This window comes from Dromiciops gliroides, chromosome 2 (assembly GCF_019393635.1).
Source record: "Dromiciops gliroides isolate mDroGli1 chromosome 2, mDroGli1.pri, whole genome shotgun sequence".
In the NCBI taxonomy this organism is placed as follows: domain Eukaryota; kingdom Metazoa; phylum Chordata; class Mammalia; order Microbiotheria; family Microbiotheriidae; genus Dromiciops; species Dromiciops gliroides.
The window spans coordinates 168,991,553-169,009,048 of NC_057862.1; the positions used below are offsets into that span (position 1 = coordinate 168,991,553).

The 17,496-nt window shown below is 37.3% G+C and overlaps 1 protein-coding gene across 3 annotated transcripts in view; it reads left to right on the top strand.

Moving 5' to 3' along the window:
* Window positions 1–17,496, top strand: part of ATP8B4 (ATPase phospholipid transporting 8B4 (putative)) — a 413,855-nt gene that overhangs the window by 335,465 nt on the left and 60,894 nt on the right. For all 3 annotated transcript variants that reach the window (XM_043989130.1, XM_043989132.1, XM_043989131.1), the window contains 3 exons: window positions 313–477; window positions 3,372–3,483; window positions 7,514–7,619. In XM_043989130.1, the coding sequence (XP_043845065.1) occupies window positions 313–477; window positions 3,372–3,483; window positions 7,514–7,619 (383 nt within the window). The remainder of the gene's footprint in view (window positions 1–312; window positions 478–3,371; window positions 3,484–7,513; window positions 7,620–17,496) is intronic.

The following is a 17,496-nucleotide window of genomic DNA, read 5'->3' on the forward strand; positions in this document are numbered from 1 at the left end:
ATGGTATGTTTTATCTCAAAATGATATCACAAAGTGGGAACACAATTTGATGGTCTTCAAAATTGAATTGGTGAGCAATAATTCACAGAATTTTCCTTGGAATCTTTAGTTCTCTTGACAGTTTCCTTGGAATCTTTAGTTCTCTTGACAGTTTAAACCCCTTGGAAATAAAAAAAGGAGTAACCTTTCTCATTTCTAAAAAGAACATTTTCTTGTATTTCAGGATTTGTTAAGTGGTGCTCTCTTTAAAACAGAAAATATTTAATGAGAATACCCTAACTGCTGTCTTCACTTTCCTGTCTTCTTTGGTAGGAATTTGGAGGTGAAGGACTTCGGACCTTGGCCATTGCATACAGGGACCTAAATGAAGAATACTTTAAAGAATGGTTTAAATTACTGGAAGAGGCAAACAGGGCACTCGATAAAAGAGATGAGCATATTGCTGCAGCATATGAAGAGATTGAAAGAGATATGATGGTATGTGCTCAGAGATATGTTGGTATGAATTTTAAAATATGAAATATGGAGAAGCTGTTGTTTTCAAACATCAAATCTCATTTTACATATTTTATATGTTGGCTCTGAGTTTATTCTATATACAAATCCAGGGATAATTCTGCTACAGCTGATTTAGATGTCCAATTCTGCAATGAGAATCCCATAGAGAGTAGAAAATGTGGTGAAGTCCTAATTCTTTGTGCACCTTGGGAACATGCTTCCTTTCATAGGTCCAAGAAATTTGGCAGGATTGTGGTGGTGAACAAACTGGTGGGTCAGTCAGGTATCTTATAGTGAGGAGTGTCTCTCCTGTCTCTAATAGGTTTTTTGGAAACTCTACTTAGGTCACATTTGGCCCCACTTTTGGGCTTCCTGCTGCCCTCTGGGAAGTCCTTGGCTTTTGGTCTTATTCAAATCACAGCCCTGACACTTACTAGCTATGTAACCCCAGACAGGTATTATGGGGCCTCCTTGAAGCATTCTCAGCTTCAGTGTCCTCATTGGTACAATGGAATGGTTGTATTACCTTGCATACAGGGTTACTGTGAGGAGATTAATTTGTAAACCTTATAGTATTTATATGTCTGAGCTATTCTTATTTTAATTCCTAGGAGTCTGTGAATTTCTCCTTCTCTGCCTTGGTATCTATGCTAAGTCCAGTGTCTATAATTGAATCAATTCCCCTGCCCACCTCCACCCCCCCCCTCCTGCCAAAGTTGACAATGTCTAGGCAGCTCAAATGTCAGGGAAAGTTAGTGTTTGACCTCCAGAGAAGAAAGGTGACTCTTAAGCCCTATTGGCATTATAGGGTATTTTATATGTGTGTGTATAGATGTAGATATATTCCCAGATTATTTTGAGAGATCTCATGGTTATACCAATAATGTTGCTCATGCTGACATCCTACAATAGATCTATTATGAGATTCTGTAACTTAAGCAACTGGTAATCAGTTGTTGCCCCACTTTAGTTGACCTCTAAGACCACTTCCCAAAACTTATTCTATTCCTGTCTTCCTAAGCATCAATCAATCCACATATAGTCCTTTAAGGCTTACAAAGTATTTTGCATATGTTATCTTTTTTGATGTTCATAGCAACCTATGATGCATGTGCTATGGGTACTACTGATACCTTCTTACAGCTGAAGAAATGAAAGCCTTCAGTAGTTAGCACAACACTTTGCACAGTGCCCAGCATATACAGGGGGCTTGTGGACTGACTGACTAAAGTGAGTTTCTTTGGTGTTATACAGCTAGGGAGACAGGATCCAAACCTATATGGTGCTCTATTCAACATGCCATGCTGCTTTTCATGAAATATGATGGAAGGTATGTTTTGGATTATATACATCAATGTGTCCCTCCATTAGTGTATATAATTGACTAATAGACAGGTGACTTTATACCATACCTTGCAAAGGGTATAATTCACACATAGCAGCATCACCATCACCACCATCATCCAATAACAATATTGGTCCCTTTCCATAGAATCTGATATCATTGGCTCTAGACTTCTTACTTAGACTACGGAAACTTTAGACTATAGATGGTAGAGAGATTGGATCCAGATTCAGAATCACAGACATTTTGAGCTAGAAGGGAAGGAATATGTTAGGGTATACTTGGATGCCATTAGTTGGGATTGAGCATACATACTAACTATATGACTACGGGGTTATCATTTAATTTCTTGATGCTCCCCCCAGGCAGTTCTGTAAAACTACATGATAAGTCCTTAGACCTTTACAATTTTTTTTTAAGTGAGTCAGTTGGGGTTAAGTGACTTGCCCAGGGTCACACAGCTAGTAAGTGTCAAGTGTCTGAGGCTGGATTTGAACTCAGGTACTCCTGACTCCAGGGCCGGTGCTCTATCCACTGTGCCACCTAGCTGTCCCTTTACAAATTTTTTGAAGAATGAAGTCAGGCCAACTGGTTTAAAGGTTATGTAGACCTATTCCAAGAGCTTGGGATCAGTGAGTAGGTATTGTGTCTGACTCCTCAGGTAGAATTTAATAAACCCTTTGTAAAGAGAAATGGGCATTGATACGTGAAGTTCAAAGCCAAGATCAGATTGAGGAGGGAGGGGGTAAGATTGGATGCAGTACACAGTTTACCAATCACAATGTCACATTCATGCTGACATCATACCTGATATTTCTTAAAAGGTTCTGTACCCCAGGCTACTGTTAATCAGTCATTGTCCCTTTTAGTTGACATATCTAGAAACATCTCCCAGAACTTTTTCTATCCCTGTCTCCCTTAGCATCAATCAATCCATAGTTATTAAGTGCCTATTATACATCAGGCTCTGTGCCAAACTCTGGGGATAAAATAAGAGGCAAAAAATAGTCTTTGTCCTCCTGGAGTTTACAATCTAATGGGGGAGGCGACATGCAAATATATACAATGCAAACTACTTCCAGGATAAGTAGATAATTAACAGAAGGAAGGCATTGGAATTAAGAGAGCATGGGGAAGACTTCCTGTAGAACTTGGTGTTGGAACTTGTAGGAAGCCATGGAGGTCAGTGGTCAGAGTGGAAGAGGAAGAGTGCTCCAGGTATGGAGGCAAGCCAGAAAAAATGGCAGGAGCCTAGAGATGGAGTGTCTTATTTGTGGAACAGCCCGGAGGCCACTGCCACTGGATTGAAGAGTAGATTATGAAAGGGTTTTAATGCCAAACAGAGCATTTTGGATTTGATCCTGGAGGCATCATATCTTTCACCTGAACAGCAGGATTTACAGGGGTGGTAGCTGCAAGAGTGATTTACTATAATTTGCTGTGCCTTTGTTTGCCTTTTAAACTCTATTGTTGAGAAAGTTTATGAACTTCTTATAATGTTGGGAATTTTCTTTTTTTTTCAATGCAGTTACTAGGTGCCACGGCGATAGAAGACAAATTACAAGATGGTGTTATTGAAACCATTACTAGTTTATCCCTTGCTAACATTAAGATCTGGGTCTTAACAGGAGACAAACAAGGTAATTTGAAAGGGTATCATATTGTTATGTTTTGTACAGTGAAGGAAATTGTTACAGTGAAACTTCTACTTGAGGAAAGCCAATTAATGATGCTTAATTAAATAGATATTTTCAGTATTCTAATAGGAAAAATTCTAAAGGAAAAAAGCTCATATTTGAGACAATAAAAACCCTCAAAATTCCACAGTAGGGATTCAAAAGAATCTCCTAGACCTTCTAAATCTATGCCTACTCTACTCTTTGTTGTTGTTATCATTTGAATCCTGTTTTAATCTTTGTGACCCCATTTGGGTTTTCTTGGCAAAATTTTTGGAGTGGTTTGCCATTTCCTCCTCCAGCTCATTTTACACATGAGGAAACTGAGGCAAACAGGGTATAGTGAATTGCCAAGGGTCACACAGCTAGTATGTGTCTGAGGCCAGATTTGAATTCATGAAGGTGAATCTTCCTGATTCCAAACCAAGTGCTTTATCTACTTCACCACCTAGCTTTTCCTACATTACAATAAAAATTAAGATCCAGAACAAAGACTCTTGGGCATTGTTATGTCCTCAATCATTCATGGAATAATGATCATAGCTAGCCTTTACATAGCAGTTCAAGGTTGTAAAGCACTTCATCTATGTTATCTTATTTGGTCCTCCTGACAACTCTGGGAGGTAAATGATATTACATTTTACAGCTTAACTTGTATTATTATACAGTTTTACTCTAAGGAAACCAGAAAATTCACTTAACCAGAACCACCATTCCATAAGAACTCTGCTCGGGTAAGGTTTTCATTACAATTAAATTAAGTAGCTTGTTTTATTACTTAAAAGATTAGTTAGTCACATAAATATTATTGGGTTAGAAGTTAGGAGGCCTGAGTTATAGTCTTTGATGGGACAGCTTTGTGGCTTGGGACTAAGCCTCGTAACTTCTACATCTCTGTTTCTTTAAAATGAAAGAATTGATATGGTCTTTAAGGTTTTACCTACCTCTATCAACTGGGTGGCACAGTAGATAGAGTGCTGGCCTTGGAGTTAGGAAGACATCTTCCCAAGTTCAAATTTGACCTCAGCTACTTACTTAGCTATATGACCCTGGGCAAGTCATTTAACCCTGTTTGTCTCAGTTTCCTCATCTGTAAAATCACATGGAGAAGGAAATGGAAAACCACTCCAGTATTTTTGAACAACAACAAACTAGCTCTATTATGCTGTAATTCGAAGCTGGGAATCTTATTAGGTGGATTCAGAGAGGAGAGTGGGAGTGAAAAGCAGTGTGGTATAGAGGGTCAACCTTGGAGTTAGGAAAACATGGGTTAAATCCAATATTTGACACATACCAGCTGTATGAGCATGGGAGTATCATTTAATATCTCAGTATTGTAAACAATCTCAAACGACTATAAATGACAGACAAATGATTAATCTTTATCAGTTGAGCGTTTACACATTGGGAATACACTAAACTAATAAAATCATAGGTCTAGACCAACCAATCAAAAAAGAGAAAAGGGTAGTCAAGTTCTTTCTGATCATTTTCATTCATAATTAGAAACATTAATGTGCTATATAAGGATAATCTGTCAACATTCAGCAAGCATTTATTAAGTACTTATTACTGTGTCAAACATTATTTAAGAATCATGTATATATTAGATATTCTATATATTTAGGTGAGGCAGCTAGGTGGCTCAGTGGATGGAGCAATGGGATGAGTCAGGAAGATCTGGGTTCAAATCCAACCTCAGACATTTACTAGCCCTGTGACCGTGGGCAAGTCACTTAACTTGTTTGCCTTTCAGGCAGTTAGATTGATGAAGTGGATAGAGCACCAGACCTGGAATCAGGAATACCAGAATTCAGATATGGTTTCAGATATTTACTAGCCATGTGACCCTGGGCAAGTCACTTAACCTGTTTGCCTTTCAGGCAGTTGGATTGATTCAGTGGATAGAGGACCAGACATGGAATCAGGAAGACCAGAGTTCAAATCTAGTTTCACCCTGGATAGAGCACCGGCCCTGGAGTCAGGAGTACATGAGTTCAAATCTGGCCTCAGACACTTAACACTTACTGGCTGTGTGACCCTGGGCAAGTCACTTAACCCCAATTGCCTCGCAAGAAAACCCCCCCAAAACAAAACAAAAAAAATCTAGTTTCAGATATTTACTAGTTGTGTGACCCTAGGCAAGTCCTCTAATGTCTGTTTGCCTTAATTTACTGGAGAAGGGGGCAGCTAGATGGTGCAGTGGATAGAGCACCGACCCTGGAGTCAGGAGTACCTGAGTTCAAATCCAGCCTCAGACACGTAACACTTACTAGCTGTGTGACCCTGGGCAAGTCACTTAACCCCAATTGCCTCACTTAAAAATAAATAAATAAATAAATTTACTGGAGAAGGAAAGGCAACCTGCTAGTCTCTTTGTCAAGAAAACCCCATGGATCATATTGGTATGCTATGGCCCATGGGGTCATGAACGGCTGGACACAACTGAATGATTGAACCACATATATTTAGGTATGATTTGAGACATTTAATTTGTTCATGACTCCAGTACCTAGCTCAGTACTTTCTACATAGTACTTAATAAATGCTTGTTTTATTGAATGGTTCTAAACATTAGCAAAAGTGAATATTTTAGCTTTCCTAAATCTTAGAATTAAGAAACATTTATTATATGTTATATTCTATACCTATTCTGTATGATATATAATATATTGCATATATATTCTCAGTTTGACATATTTTGTACTTAATTTTTTTAACATTTTATAAAGCTTTATGAGAAGCATTTTGTGTCAGCAGTGAGCCAGGTTTTTGCAGGCTGAAGTTCAGAGGCTGAGAGACCCATGAGGTTAAGAGAATTCTTCTAGGTTCTAGTAGGTGGCTGAGTCAGGTGCAAAATCCAAGTTTCAGTGCACCATATTAGAGGAGCTCTTGTCTACTTTGCCAGCCATTGGTGTAGACCAGGCTCCACCTTGAAACTGGCTTTCAGCATTCTCACTTAAAAGCTGCCAGCGAAATAGATACTTGTGTCAGTAAGTATATATTAATAACAAACATATATACAATTTATAATACAGTATAAATATTATATTAATATAACTACAATGTTATAAAATATATAATATATACATACTTAGTGACACAAGTATCTGCTCCACTGGCAGATTTTAATGAAAACATATAGTTTATCTATATAACCTAACTCATAATTATATAAAGTATTATAACTTAATATAACATATTATATTTAATATAATATATGAAGCTTATGTATAAGATTATACATATATGCATATATATGTGTATATACATATGGTGAAACAGTAGAACTGCAGGTGGAACAAATGTGTTATTGAGCATATTTATGCTTATCTCTCTCTATATCTTATATATATCTTTGTATATTTCTTACATATATATGTATCACATATATCTTTTTATAAGCATGTATACACATATAAATGTACACACACACACATATATGTTGTTCGATTGTATCTGACTCTTTGTGACCCCATAGACCATAGCATATCAATATTGTCTGTGGGTTTTCTTGGCAAAGATACTGGAGTGGTTTGTCATTTCATTTTCCAGTGCATTAAAGCAAACAGAGGTGACATACCCAGGGTCACATAGCTAGTAAGTATCTGAGGCTGGATTTGAACTGAGGTATGAGTCTTCCTGACTCCAGACCCAGCCCTCTCTCCACTGTACTACCTAGCTACTCCCCTTTCCCCCACCCCATTCACTCTCTTCCTCTTCCCGCCCCTCCTCTCTCTTTTTCCCTCATTAACACAAGTATCTGTTACATTGTCAGCTTTTAACTTATATATGTATATGTATAAATATATATGTATATATACAAGTATAGTGATATCCATATAGCTATATTTATGTTTATATACATTTGCACACACACCCAAATATATATGTATGTGTATATGCATAAATATAAATATATGTGTATGTATATATACTCTTTATATGTTTATGTTCATAATCACCAACTGAGCTGGTTTTCATTTCTCATCAGAAACTGCCATGAACATTGGTTACTCTTGTAACATGCTGACAGATGACATGAATGAGGTATTTGTCATATCAGGATGCACTGCAGCAGAAGTCCAGGAAGAACTCGAGTAAGTGCGTCTTAAAAAGAAAAAAAAAAGATCAGACTGAACTTTAAGAATGTGGAAAAAACATCCTGTGGTTACCAGGGAATGCAAGGCTTGTTCATATTTCATATTTGAAAATCATTTTAGTAAACAGGATCCATGATGATTGGCATAATCTGAAACCAGTAATGAATCACTGAAGTGAAGACTTCCATTTTCTCCAGTGCCTTCACTGAAATGGTTGGATGTAATCTTTTATTAAGCCACAGAGTAATGGAAATACTGTGGATGTGAAGTTAGAAGACTGGGATCCACCATTTTAATTCCACAAACTCTACTGAATGTATTCTTCATGTAAGGCATGGTGTCTGGTACCAGAATGCAAAGATTCAGACAAGAATAAGGTCTGAATTCATTAGACAGATAATTAAGTACAAAATCACTTGAGGAGGAAAAGGGCCCAAACATCTGAGAGAGTCAGGACAGAGTCTCTATAGGTGCAGGCATGTCAGCTGAGCCTTGAAGGTTGCTAAAGTATTTAAGAGGTGGAATTGAGGAGGGATTGGATTCTAGGGCTGGTGTACAGAGGTATGGGAATGGAGTATGGAATGACAAGTTTGCAGAACAGTAAGCTAGTTTGGCTAGAACATAGAGTGCATAAAGGGGAGTAAAATCTAGAAAAGTGGTCTGTAGCTAGATTATGGAGAGATGTAAATGACAGATTGAGAAATTAGTATTTTATCCCAGATGCAATAAGGAGATGTTTGAGCCAAAGTATAACATGATCAGATCTATTCTTAGGAGAGTGATTTTGGCAGCTGGGGAATGATGAAATGGAGAGAGAAGAGACTAGAAGCAGGGAGACAAATCAGGAGGTAATTGCATTTACTACTGCAGGTAAGATTTGATAAATGCCTTAATTAGAGTGGTGGACATATAAGCAAAGAGAAAAGGATGAAGGAGAAATAGATTGTGAAAGTAAAATCAGTAAGATTTGGCAATTGATTGGATATGGAGGTGAAGGAAAAGGAAGAATCAAGAATAGTTCTAAAGATATGAATCTGGATGAGTAGAAGCATTGTGATTGTTGTAGTTTAATTGTTTTTCAGTCATGTCTAAATCTTCCCCCCCCCGTTTTTGGGTTTTCTTGGCACAGATATTGGAATGGTTTGCTATTTCCTTCTCCAGCTCATTTTACAGATGAGGAGTTGAGGCAAACAGGGTTAAGTGACTTGTCCAGGGTCACACAATCTAGTAAGAATCTGAGGCTGGATTTGAACTCACAAAGATGAGTCTTCCTGACTCCAGGCCTGACACTCTATCCACTGTGCCACCTAGACGCCCACATGTTGTGGGACCTGAAGTTTAGTGCAAAGACAGGTTTAGGGGGAAAGATAATGAGTTCTATTTTAGACATACTAAGTTTGAGATACTTGTAGGATATCCAAGTGGAGATATCCAATAGAAATTGATTATGCAAGGTGGAAGATGAGAAAGGAGTTTAGGGTTTGTGTATACACATACACACATACATACATACATACACATAAACATACATATTTTGGGTATAATCTGCATAGGTATTATAAGTGAGCCCATGAGAATTGACGAGATTACAAAGAGTGAAGATACACACACACACACACACACACACACACACACATAGATATATGTATCTTCACTCTTTGTAATCTCGTACACACATATACATATATCTATATCTATGTCTATACCTATCTATCTCTCTATATCTATCTATCTACAGAGAGAGAGAGAGAGAGAGAGAGAGAGAGAGAGAGAGAGAGAGCAGAGTTGAGGGTAGATAATAGCCTTGGGGGACATTCATATTCAGGGGGTGAAACATAGATGCTGATCAGTCAAAGGAGATGTAGGAACAGCCAGAAATATAGGGGGAGAACCAAGAAAGAATAGTGTCACAGAAGCCAAGGGAAAAGAGGATATTCAGGAGAAAGGGGTGGTAAATGGTGTCAGATGCCTTAGAGAAGAGAAGGATGAGGGTTGAGAAAAAGAATTTGGGCTAATGATTAAGAGATCCTTGGAGGGGCAGCTAGGTGGTGCAGTAGATAAAGCACTGGCCCTGTATTCTGGAGTACCTGAGTTCAAATCTGGCTTCAGACACTTGACACTTGCTAGCTGTGTGACCCTGGGCAAGTCACTTGACCCTCATTGCCCCACAAAAAAAAAAAAGAAAAAAAAAGAGATCCTTGGAGAGAGTACTTTTAATAGAGTGTTGGGTTCAAAAGCCAGCCAAATGTTACCAAGTCTCACAGGATCAGCTTACTATCCTAGCATTAGGTTATCTAATTTGCTTTGCATATTTCCCATGTTTTTGCATTTATATATAGACATGTGAAGCCATAGATATTTTTGCTTATATTCTTAGATATTATCTGAGGTATCCTTCTAGGCCTCTATTGTACTATTTGGAAAAATCATGGGAAATCAGCCTTTTTTAGGATCTAAGTGGGCATTTAGTCAGCTTGACATAAAGAAAAATTTTATAAACAGAGATATCCAAAAGTATAACAGACTGTCTCAGCACATAGTGGATTTCCTCTCATCCCAGGTTTTCAGGCAAATGGTAAGGTGTCAGTTTGTTATGTATGAAGTTCAAAGTGACACTACAGGGGCAGAAGGAGAGGGGATGGGTCCCAAAGAATGATACTTCCACACATGAATGGCATCCATGGGAGGGGTATTGATGCTAATGGAGAAAAATATAGAGGGTACCCTCCTCCACACTATCTCCAGCTCCATGGGTAGACTAGTAATACAACCATAATCTGTGCACACCAATCCAAGTCCCCAAACTACTCAGTGCTCAAACCAATAGAGAGTTATAGACAAAAAGATGACTTGGCATTAAGCATTGATGGGTCAAGGCAGTGGGGTAATCTGAACCATTGAAATCAGGGTATTTTCTGAGTGAATATTTTCTGAGTTTGTTTAATAATGAATAAGGAATGAGGGGTAGGAATCCAGAAAACTCTATGCCATAGAAAGAAAATAGGTGGGGGAGGGAGGCAAAATCAAGTCTCTAGGTGAGTTGAATCTTAGCATACATGTACCCAGGTGGTTGGGGCTGTGCCAGGTCATCAAAATAGCAAATATGAGAGTCAGTATTCAAAGCTAGATATTATGTGACTGTAAGATCACAAATATTGGGTTGCATGAGATCAAATATAAAGTTAAAAGATACCTAGTTTTGGGGGGTAGCTAGGTGGTTCAATGGATAGAGTACAGGGTCTGGAGTCTTGAGTTCAAATTTGGCTTCAGACACTTAGTAGCTATGTGACCCTGGTCAAGTCACTTAACCCTATTTGCCTGGGTTTCCTCATCTCTAAAATGAGATGGAGAAGGAAATGGCAAACTACTCCAGTATCTCTGCCAAGAGAACAAAAAACGAGATCACAAAGAGTTGGACGTGACTGAAACAAGAAATATATTTCCTTTGCATGTTGTTGTTTGTATATCATCTCTCCCATTAGACTGTGAGCTCCTAGAGGGAAGGGACTGTCTTTTCCCTTTATTGTATCCCCAACCCTTAGCACAGGGCCAGGCACATAGTAGTAGGCACTTAACAAGTTGAGTAGGAGCTTATTGACCCATTGATTGACTTTCTTCTTCTTCTTCTTCTTCTTTCTTCTTTCTTCTTTCTTCTTTCTTCTTTCTTCTTCTTCTTCTTCTTCTTCTTCTTCTTCTTCTTCTTCTTCTTCTTCTTCTTCTTCTTCTTCTTCTTCTTCTTCTTCTTCTTCTTCTTCTTCTTCTTCTTCTTCTTCTTCTTCTTCTTCTTCTTCTTCTTCTTCTTCTTCTTCTTCTTCTTCTTCTTCTTCTTCTTCTTCTTCTTCTTCTTCTTCTTCTTCTTCTTCTTCTTCTTCTTCGACTTGCCCAGGGTCACACACCTAGTAAGTGTTAAGTGTCTGAGGCCAGCTCTGAACTCAGGTACTCCTGACTCCAGGGCCAGTGCTCCATCCACTGTGCCACCTAGCTGCCCCGATTGACTTTCTAATGGGAACACAACACATATGTATGATTTCGATGACAAATCAGATGTTCAGAGCGCAGCAGGAAAGCTGATAGTAAATCTTCCTCTTCAGTGGCATTTCCACTGATTTCTTTGTTGTTAAACCATTTGACAGTGCCAAGGACTTTGGTGGCAAAAATGTTCTTTTCTGGATATTTAGTAGTTGTGGCTATGATAATGGCAGGACCAGTTGCCAGGCTGCACCTCCACACCATTAACCTCTCTGGAGCTAATTTTCCTCATTTGTCAAATGAGGGAGTTGAATTAGATGACTTCTATAATCCCAGACTATATCTATGATCCTATGAAATATTTTCCCTCTTTTCTGGCTGACCCAGAATGCAAAATATTTAAGCAGGTTTCTCAGACACAAACATAGATGCTTACCCAATTCTCATTCTTCCTCCATTTTATTGTGAAAATATCTGGGATAAAGGATAAATTTTTCTGATTAAATATGGTTATTTCTTATGAGATGTCATGAAAGTGCAATGTTATATAAGATACTTTAGTTGAATTCATCCAATTTATACCATGTATTTGCTGTTTTCTGTGCACTATGATTTGGTAGGCAAGAAAAGGAGAATAAAATCAATTGGAATACACTTAAAAGTGCTTTCTCTTGTCAATGTGGGATCTCCATAGATGTGTAAAATTGTCATTCTAAAGATGAAATATTAGAATTGTAATTTGCACTGTTCTGTATTCTTACATGGATGCTCTTTGGAGGTCAATGGGAGTTCATGTGGAAAACGTGTATAGTAAGAATGAGATTCAAGTAATAGTAGCTGTTACAAGGGAAGTGAGCTAAATGCTTCTATTTAAGCTTGTCAGATATGTTTAGAACATTTCATAAACATGGCTGTATAATTTTCAAGCTTATCATGCATATTGTTTGTCTCAGATTTAGTGTCTTTAAAACAATTCTAGACACATTGAACCCTAAGTTAATTTGATTACCATAGCCACTTTGATATTAATGTCAAAGAGATATAATTAGGTTCTGTTTGGGTTTCTTAGAAGATTATTTTCCCGATTGCATTTCATAAACACACATGCCCTCTACAGAAAGAAAAGCAGATTGAGAATTTATTTGGGGTTGTTCTGACAGATCAACTCATTCCATATTTCACTTGAGTATCATTGATTATGTGTTCCATTCCTTAGAAAAATTCACATTCTTTGAACAACTCATGAACTGACCATGCTTCCTCTAGAAATACTTTAAAAAAATAGCCCTCTAAATTGGTATTTACCATATTAGTTCATTCAATACATTTATCAACTGTCTACTAAATACACATGGTATTTACCATTCATTCATTTGTTCATCACATAGTTATTGAATGTTTGCTCTGTACCTGAGAGAAATTCAGAAGCAAGTTGAGTATCTAATTCACAAATGGATTGCTTTTAACTATCTGTTGAGAATTATTTAAACTCATTTATGTTAAGGTGATAGTAGCTAATCATTGCTAAATGGGTTCTTTTTTCCCAAGGGTGTTTTCATTTTTAAGGAAGCACTCCTAAAATGTAATGAAATGCATTATCAGTGGTGGGGTTTGCAGCATTAGTGACAAGTAGGTCAAGGAGAGAATTTCAGATAGAGGGAAGTCTTGTTGGTATTCCCTTTGTCTAGCAGTTTTAGCTTTTTTCTTAATGTTAGACCCCTTTGTTAGTCTAGTGAAGCCTTTGAACTCCTTATCGGAATAAAAAAAAGAAAATGCATACAAATTTTTGAAAAACTAGAGGGATTATATAAATACAAACTACATTTTGGGTCAATCCATTACCTGGGGGAACCTCAAAATTCCTTATAGCCATCTCTGGTATTCCTGTGCAGGTACTAAGGTCAGAGAAATATTCTGGGTACCAACAATTTCAAGTCACATAAAATTACATTTAAGCAACATAAAAACAAAACTTCTGAAGGATATAATAAAGCATTTCCCACAAACATTTATTAAATATCTACTATATTACAGGCATTGTGTTAGGCAGTAGGGTTATAATGACCAAAATAAGACATGCTTTGTTGTCTAGAAGCCTACATTTCATCAAAATACTTCTAACAGCCATGAAGGTGGCTGAAGCAGGCTCTATGGAGTTCCTAGAACTTGGTCAGACATCATAGATGCTATTATGGTCTTCCATGGCATCCTGGGTCATTACCAGTTGTCTTGACTTTTTTCCTACCACTGGACTTCAATGACTCTGGAAGAGAGATTGAGGCTCGAAATGTTGCACAACTCTGCTTCAGTTAAATCTAATTCACACACAAATCAAGATATCACCCTGTGATGTCATTGGTCCTTTTTGAAAATGAAGGACAAAAAAACCAGAAGAAAACAATTTAAGTAAATACGAATATAATAAGTAAATATGAGAGAAAGTATATGGGCAAAGCTGAAGTCCAAATGACCTATTATGAGAATAATATGAGAAGACGGAGAAGGTATAGAACACTTTTAGCTAGTGAAACTGGGGAAGGCTTCATGGAGGAGATATCACCTGAGATTGACCTTAAAAAAAAGATAATTTTCACAGGTGGAGATGGAAAAAGCATCTATTTCATGATGTATAGTGTAGTTGAAAGGATGCTTGAATCGAATCGGACAACTTGAATTTGAACCCTACCTTTAACACTTACTTGCCATATCACCACAGATAGTTTAACCTATCAGAGCCTCAATTTCCTCAAATGTAAAATGTAAATAATAACACCCACCACACACTTCATGGATTTGTTGTGAAGAATGCACTTCATAAATCTTGAAATCCTCTATGAATGGTAGTTGTTATTATTGTACAAAAGCAGGTAAGGGCAATACAAGCTTTGACTGAATGAATAATTGCTTGTATAATTATCATTGTTTCTACATATCATAGGCATAGCATAGACCATGTTGATGCTGGCACCCATGTCCTACGCTCATATTGTTCAGGATGTTCATAAAGAGAATTCTACCAATTTTAAATAATCCACATGTAGGATATGTTTTCTTTTAAAAACTGTTTCAGTTATAGGGAGCAGCTAAGTGGTGCAGTGGATAGAGCACCAGCCCTGGATTCAGGAGAACCTGTGTTCAAATCTGGCCTTAGACACTTGACACTTACTTAGCTGTGTGACCCTGGGCAAGTCACTTAACCATCATGGCCCTGCAAAAAAACCCAAATAAAACAAAACAACAACAGTAACAACAACCTGTTTCAGTTGTCAACCTTGTGAACAATTTGGCCATTAAAAATATCAGCCAACCTGGTTTTCTGGTATTTTTCACTGATCAACTGATTATGGCAACTTTCCATAATCATAGCCCAGGTCTCTTCAAGTTTTCTTTAATGGTATAAAAATAAGTAAGCAGTAATAGGCAGGGAAATTATTGTATTGGTTCCATTTAAAGTGATGTGACAGTGAATAGAGCCTCTGTATACTTCCCAGTTATGTTGATAGTGTTGTCAAATGGAAGGGTTATCTGATCCAAAAATTGAGAGTCTATCTTGTCAAACTTTCCCCTGTAGAAAGATTGAGCAATGTGCTTGATGTTTATTCGAGCTTAAAACCATCCTGATTTTTAAAAGTGATGTTAACAGAATATCACCAGAAACCCTTAGAAAAGCATTTTGTCTATTTTCATGATCTGGATTTAAGATATCAGTAACTTATTGTATTTATACAGCTGCCCAGGGCACTGGGAGGAAGATGACATGACTTGCCCATGGTAGTATTTTGTTAGACTTATGAGTCAATTCAGAATATTTATATTTTGTACAATATTTGACAGAATCAGAATCAATTCAGAATCTAGCTCTTCCTAACTTCAAGATTTACCCTTTAATTCTTTGTCATGATATCCCTTATCTTTTCTATCTTTCCTATTCCCTTCTTCCAAAACCTTCAGAAAAAGGAGAAAAAAATCAAGACTCAAGAAGTTATTTTTAGGGTTTTTTTCATTATGTCAGGCAATCTTCCTATATCTTGATGGTGATTAAAATATATTTAATTACTTAATAAATATCCTTCCTTTGAATTATTTTGTTCTTTTAAGAACAAGTATTTTTATTTTCCAGATCATTTTTTTCCCAGTAGAGCATTACATGTGACTTTAGTGGGACCAATGACTTTTGTTATTGGGTTTTTTCCCTACTCGAGACAACCTTACACTGCTTATCTAATCACTCAATGATTTGTTCAAGATAGTCCAGCGATCGAATGCTTTAGGTTCCTATAATTAAAGCATTTCTACATGCCTAGATAATAATAAACCATCCTTCATTAGGAAGCTTGGGGGGAAAAACAAACAAACCATATGCTCTTTAGTTTTTAGCATTTGTTATTTGTATACTATGGTTAAGTATTGTATGTTATCCCAGGGAAATATATGGCAAAATATATTTAAATAGAATTGTGAGCATCTTTTTTTCCCTTTTCTCCGTAAATTGTTTATGTGGAAACCAGCTGGTATTTGAAGAAGTAAATTCCAAGAAGAAAGTAAGGGTGAATGTCAGCCATACACCAGTGGGCAAAGGTTTTAATGGATGAGAACCCATTCTTGGCTTGAAAAACAGTGAATTCATTGGTAATTAAGGCAGAACCCCCAAATCTGTCCATTACTTTTAGTGTCCTTTTTTTCATTTTTCTCTTTTTTTCTTGACCTGAAAAAATGTTTATGCAACAGGTTTAGATGATAGATTAAGGAAAACTATCTTGAGTAACGAGAGGATGTCAATCTTTGCTTGAATTTCATCATTTTTTGGTATGTTTTCATTCTTTAGGGGGAGAACAGAGACTGGGTCTTTTATATAGAATGAAGGAGAACATCATTAAGTAGGAAAACTCCATAAGATATTTTCACTTTGGTATGTTATCAAAATCCAGTTTATATGCTCTACAACAGGGGCAGCTAGGTGGCATAGTGGATAGAGCACAGGCCCTGGATTCAGGAGGACCTGAGTTCAAATCCAGCCTGAGACACTTAACAATTACTAGCTGTGTGACCCTGGGCAAGTCACTTAACCCCAATTGCCTCACCCCCCCCCAAAAAAAAAATATGCTCTGCAACAGTTTCAAAGACATGCAGAAATGAATGCATACTTCAGTGGAACTTGTCTCGTGTGTGCGTGCATGCTTTGACAGATGGGACTGTAATTTCTCATGTGTGTAACAAAGATTCCCTAAAGTTATTACTGGTTCAGAAAGTCTGACCCACTTATTTTATGTAACCTTTCTCTCCTGTCCCCAACCTTTGACCTCAAACTCTATTCCCTACCCCCCCCCATTTATCACTATTGAGTTTATAGTCTCCCTTTCGTTCATTTCGTAGTGCAGATTTTAAATGTATCACATCATGCTTAGGGCTATAGTAATAGTTCCTTATTTCATAAATGCAGGCTGTGATTCCATTACTGGGCCAGTAGAAGGAGATGTTGAGCCAGAAGAAAATTAAAACACACACACACACACACACACACACACACACACACACTTAAATAATTAGTATTATATTTTCCAATAATTAGAAAGTTGAAGGCTAAATTCATTGCTTTTATAATGAACAGTCTCTTCTTTCAAAGGGGCCTCAATATAAAAATATTTCCATAAATGTTTTCTTTATTAGAATGAGTGTTTTGGGAACCATTTCATTTTACTTCTGGGCATAACTTTCATTTAGAGCCCATTCTTTCCTCCTCATTTACACATTGATTCTTCTCTTTGTAGAAGCAGAGTGGGAGGTGGCTCAAAGTTTTAGTTGATTCAATTCACTGTAGCTCATCTACAAGGCGCTATGTGGGGAAGGAACTTGGAAGATCCAAGCCCTGTCCCTTGTGAGGCCTCTCTCTGGTCACCCTGGAATC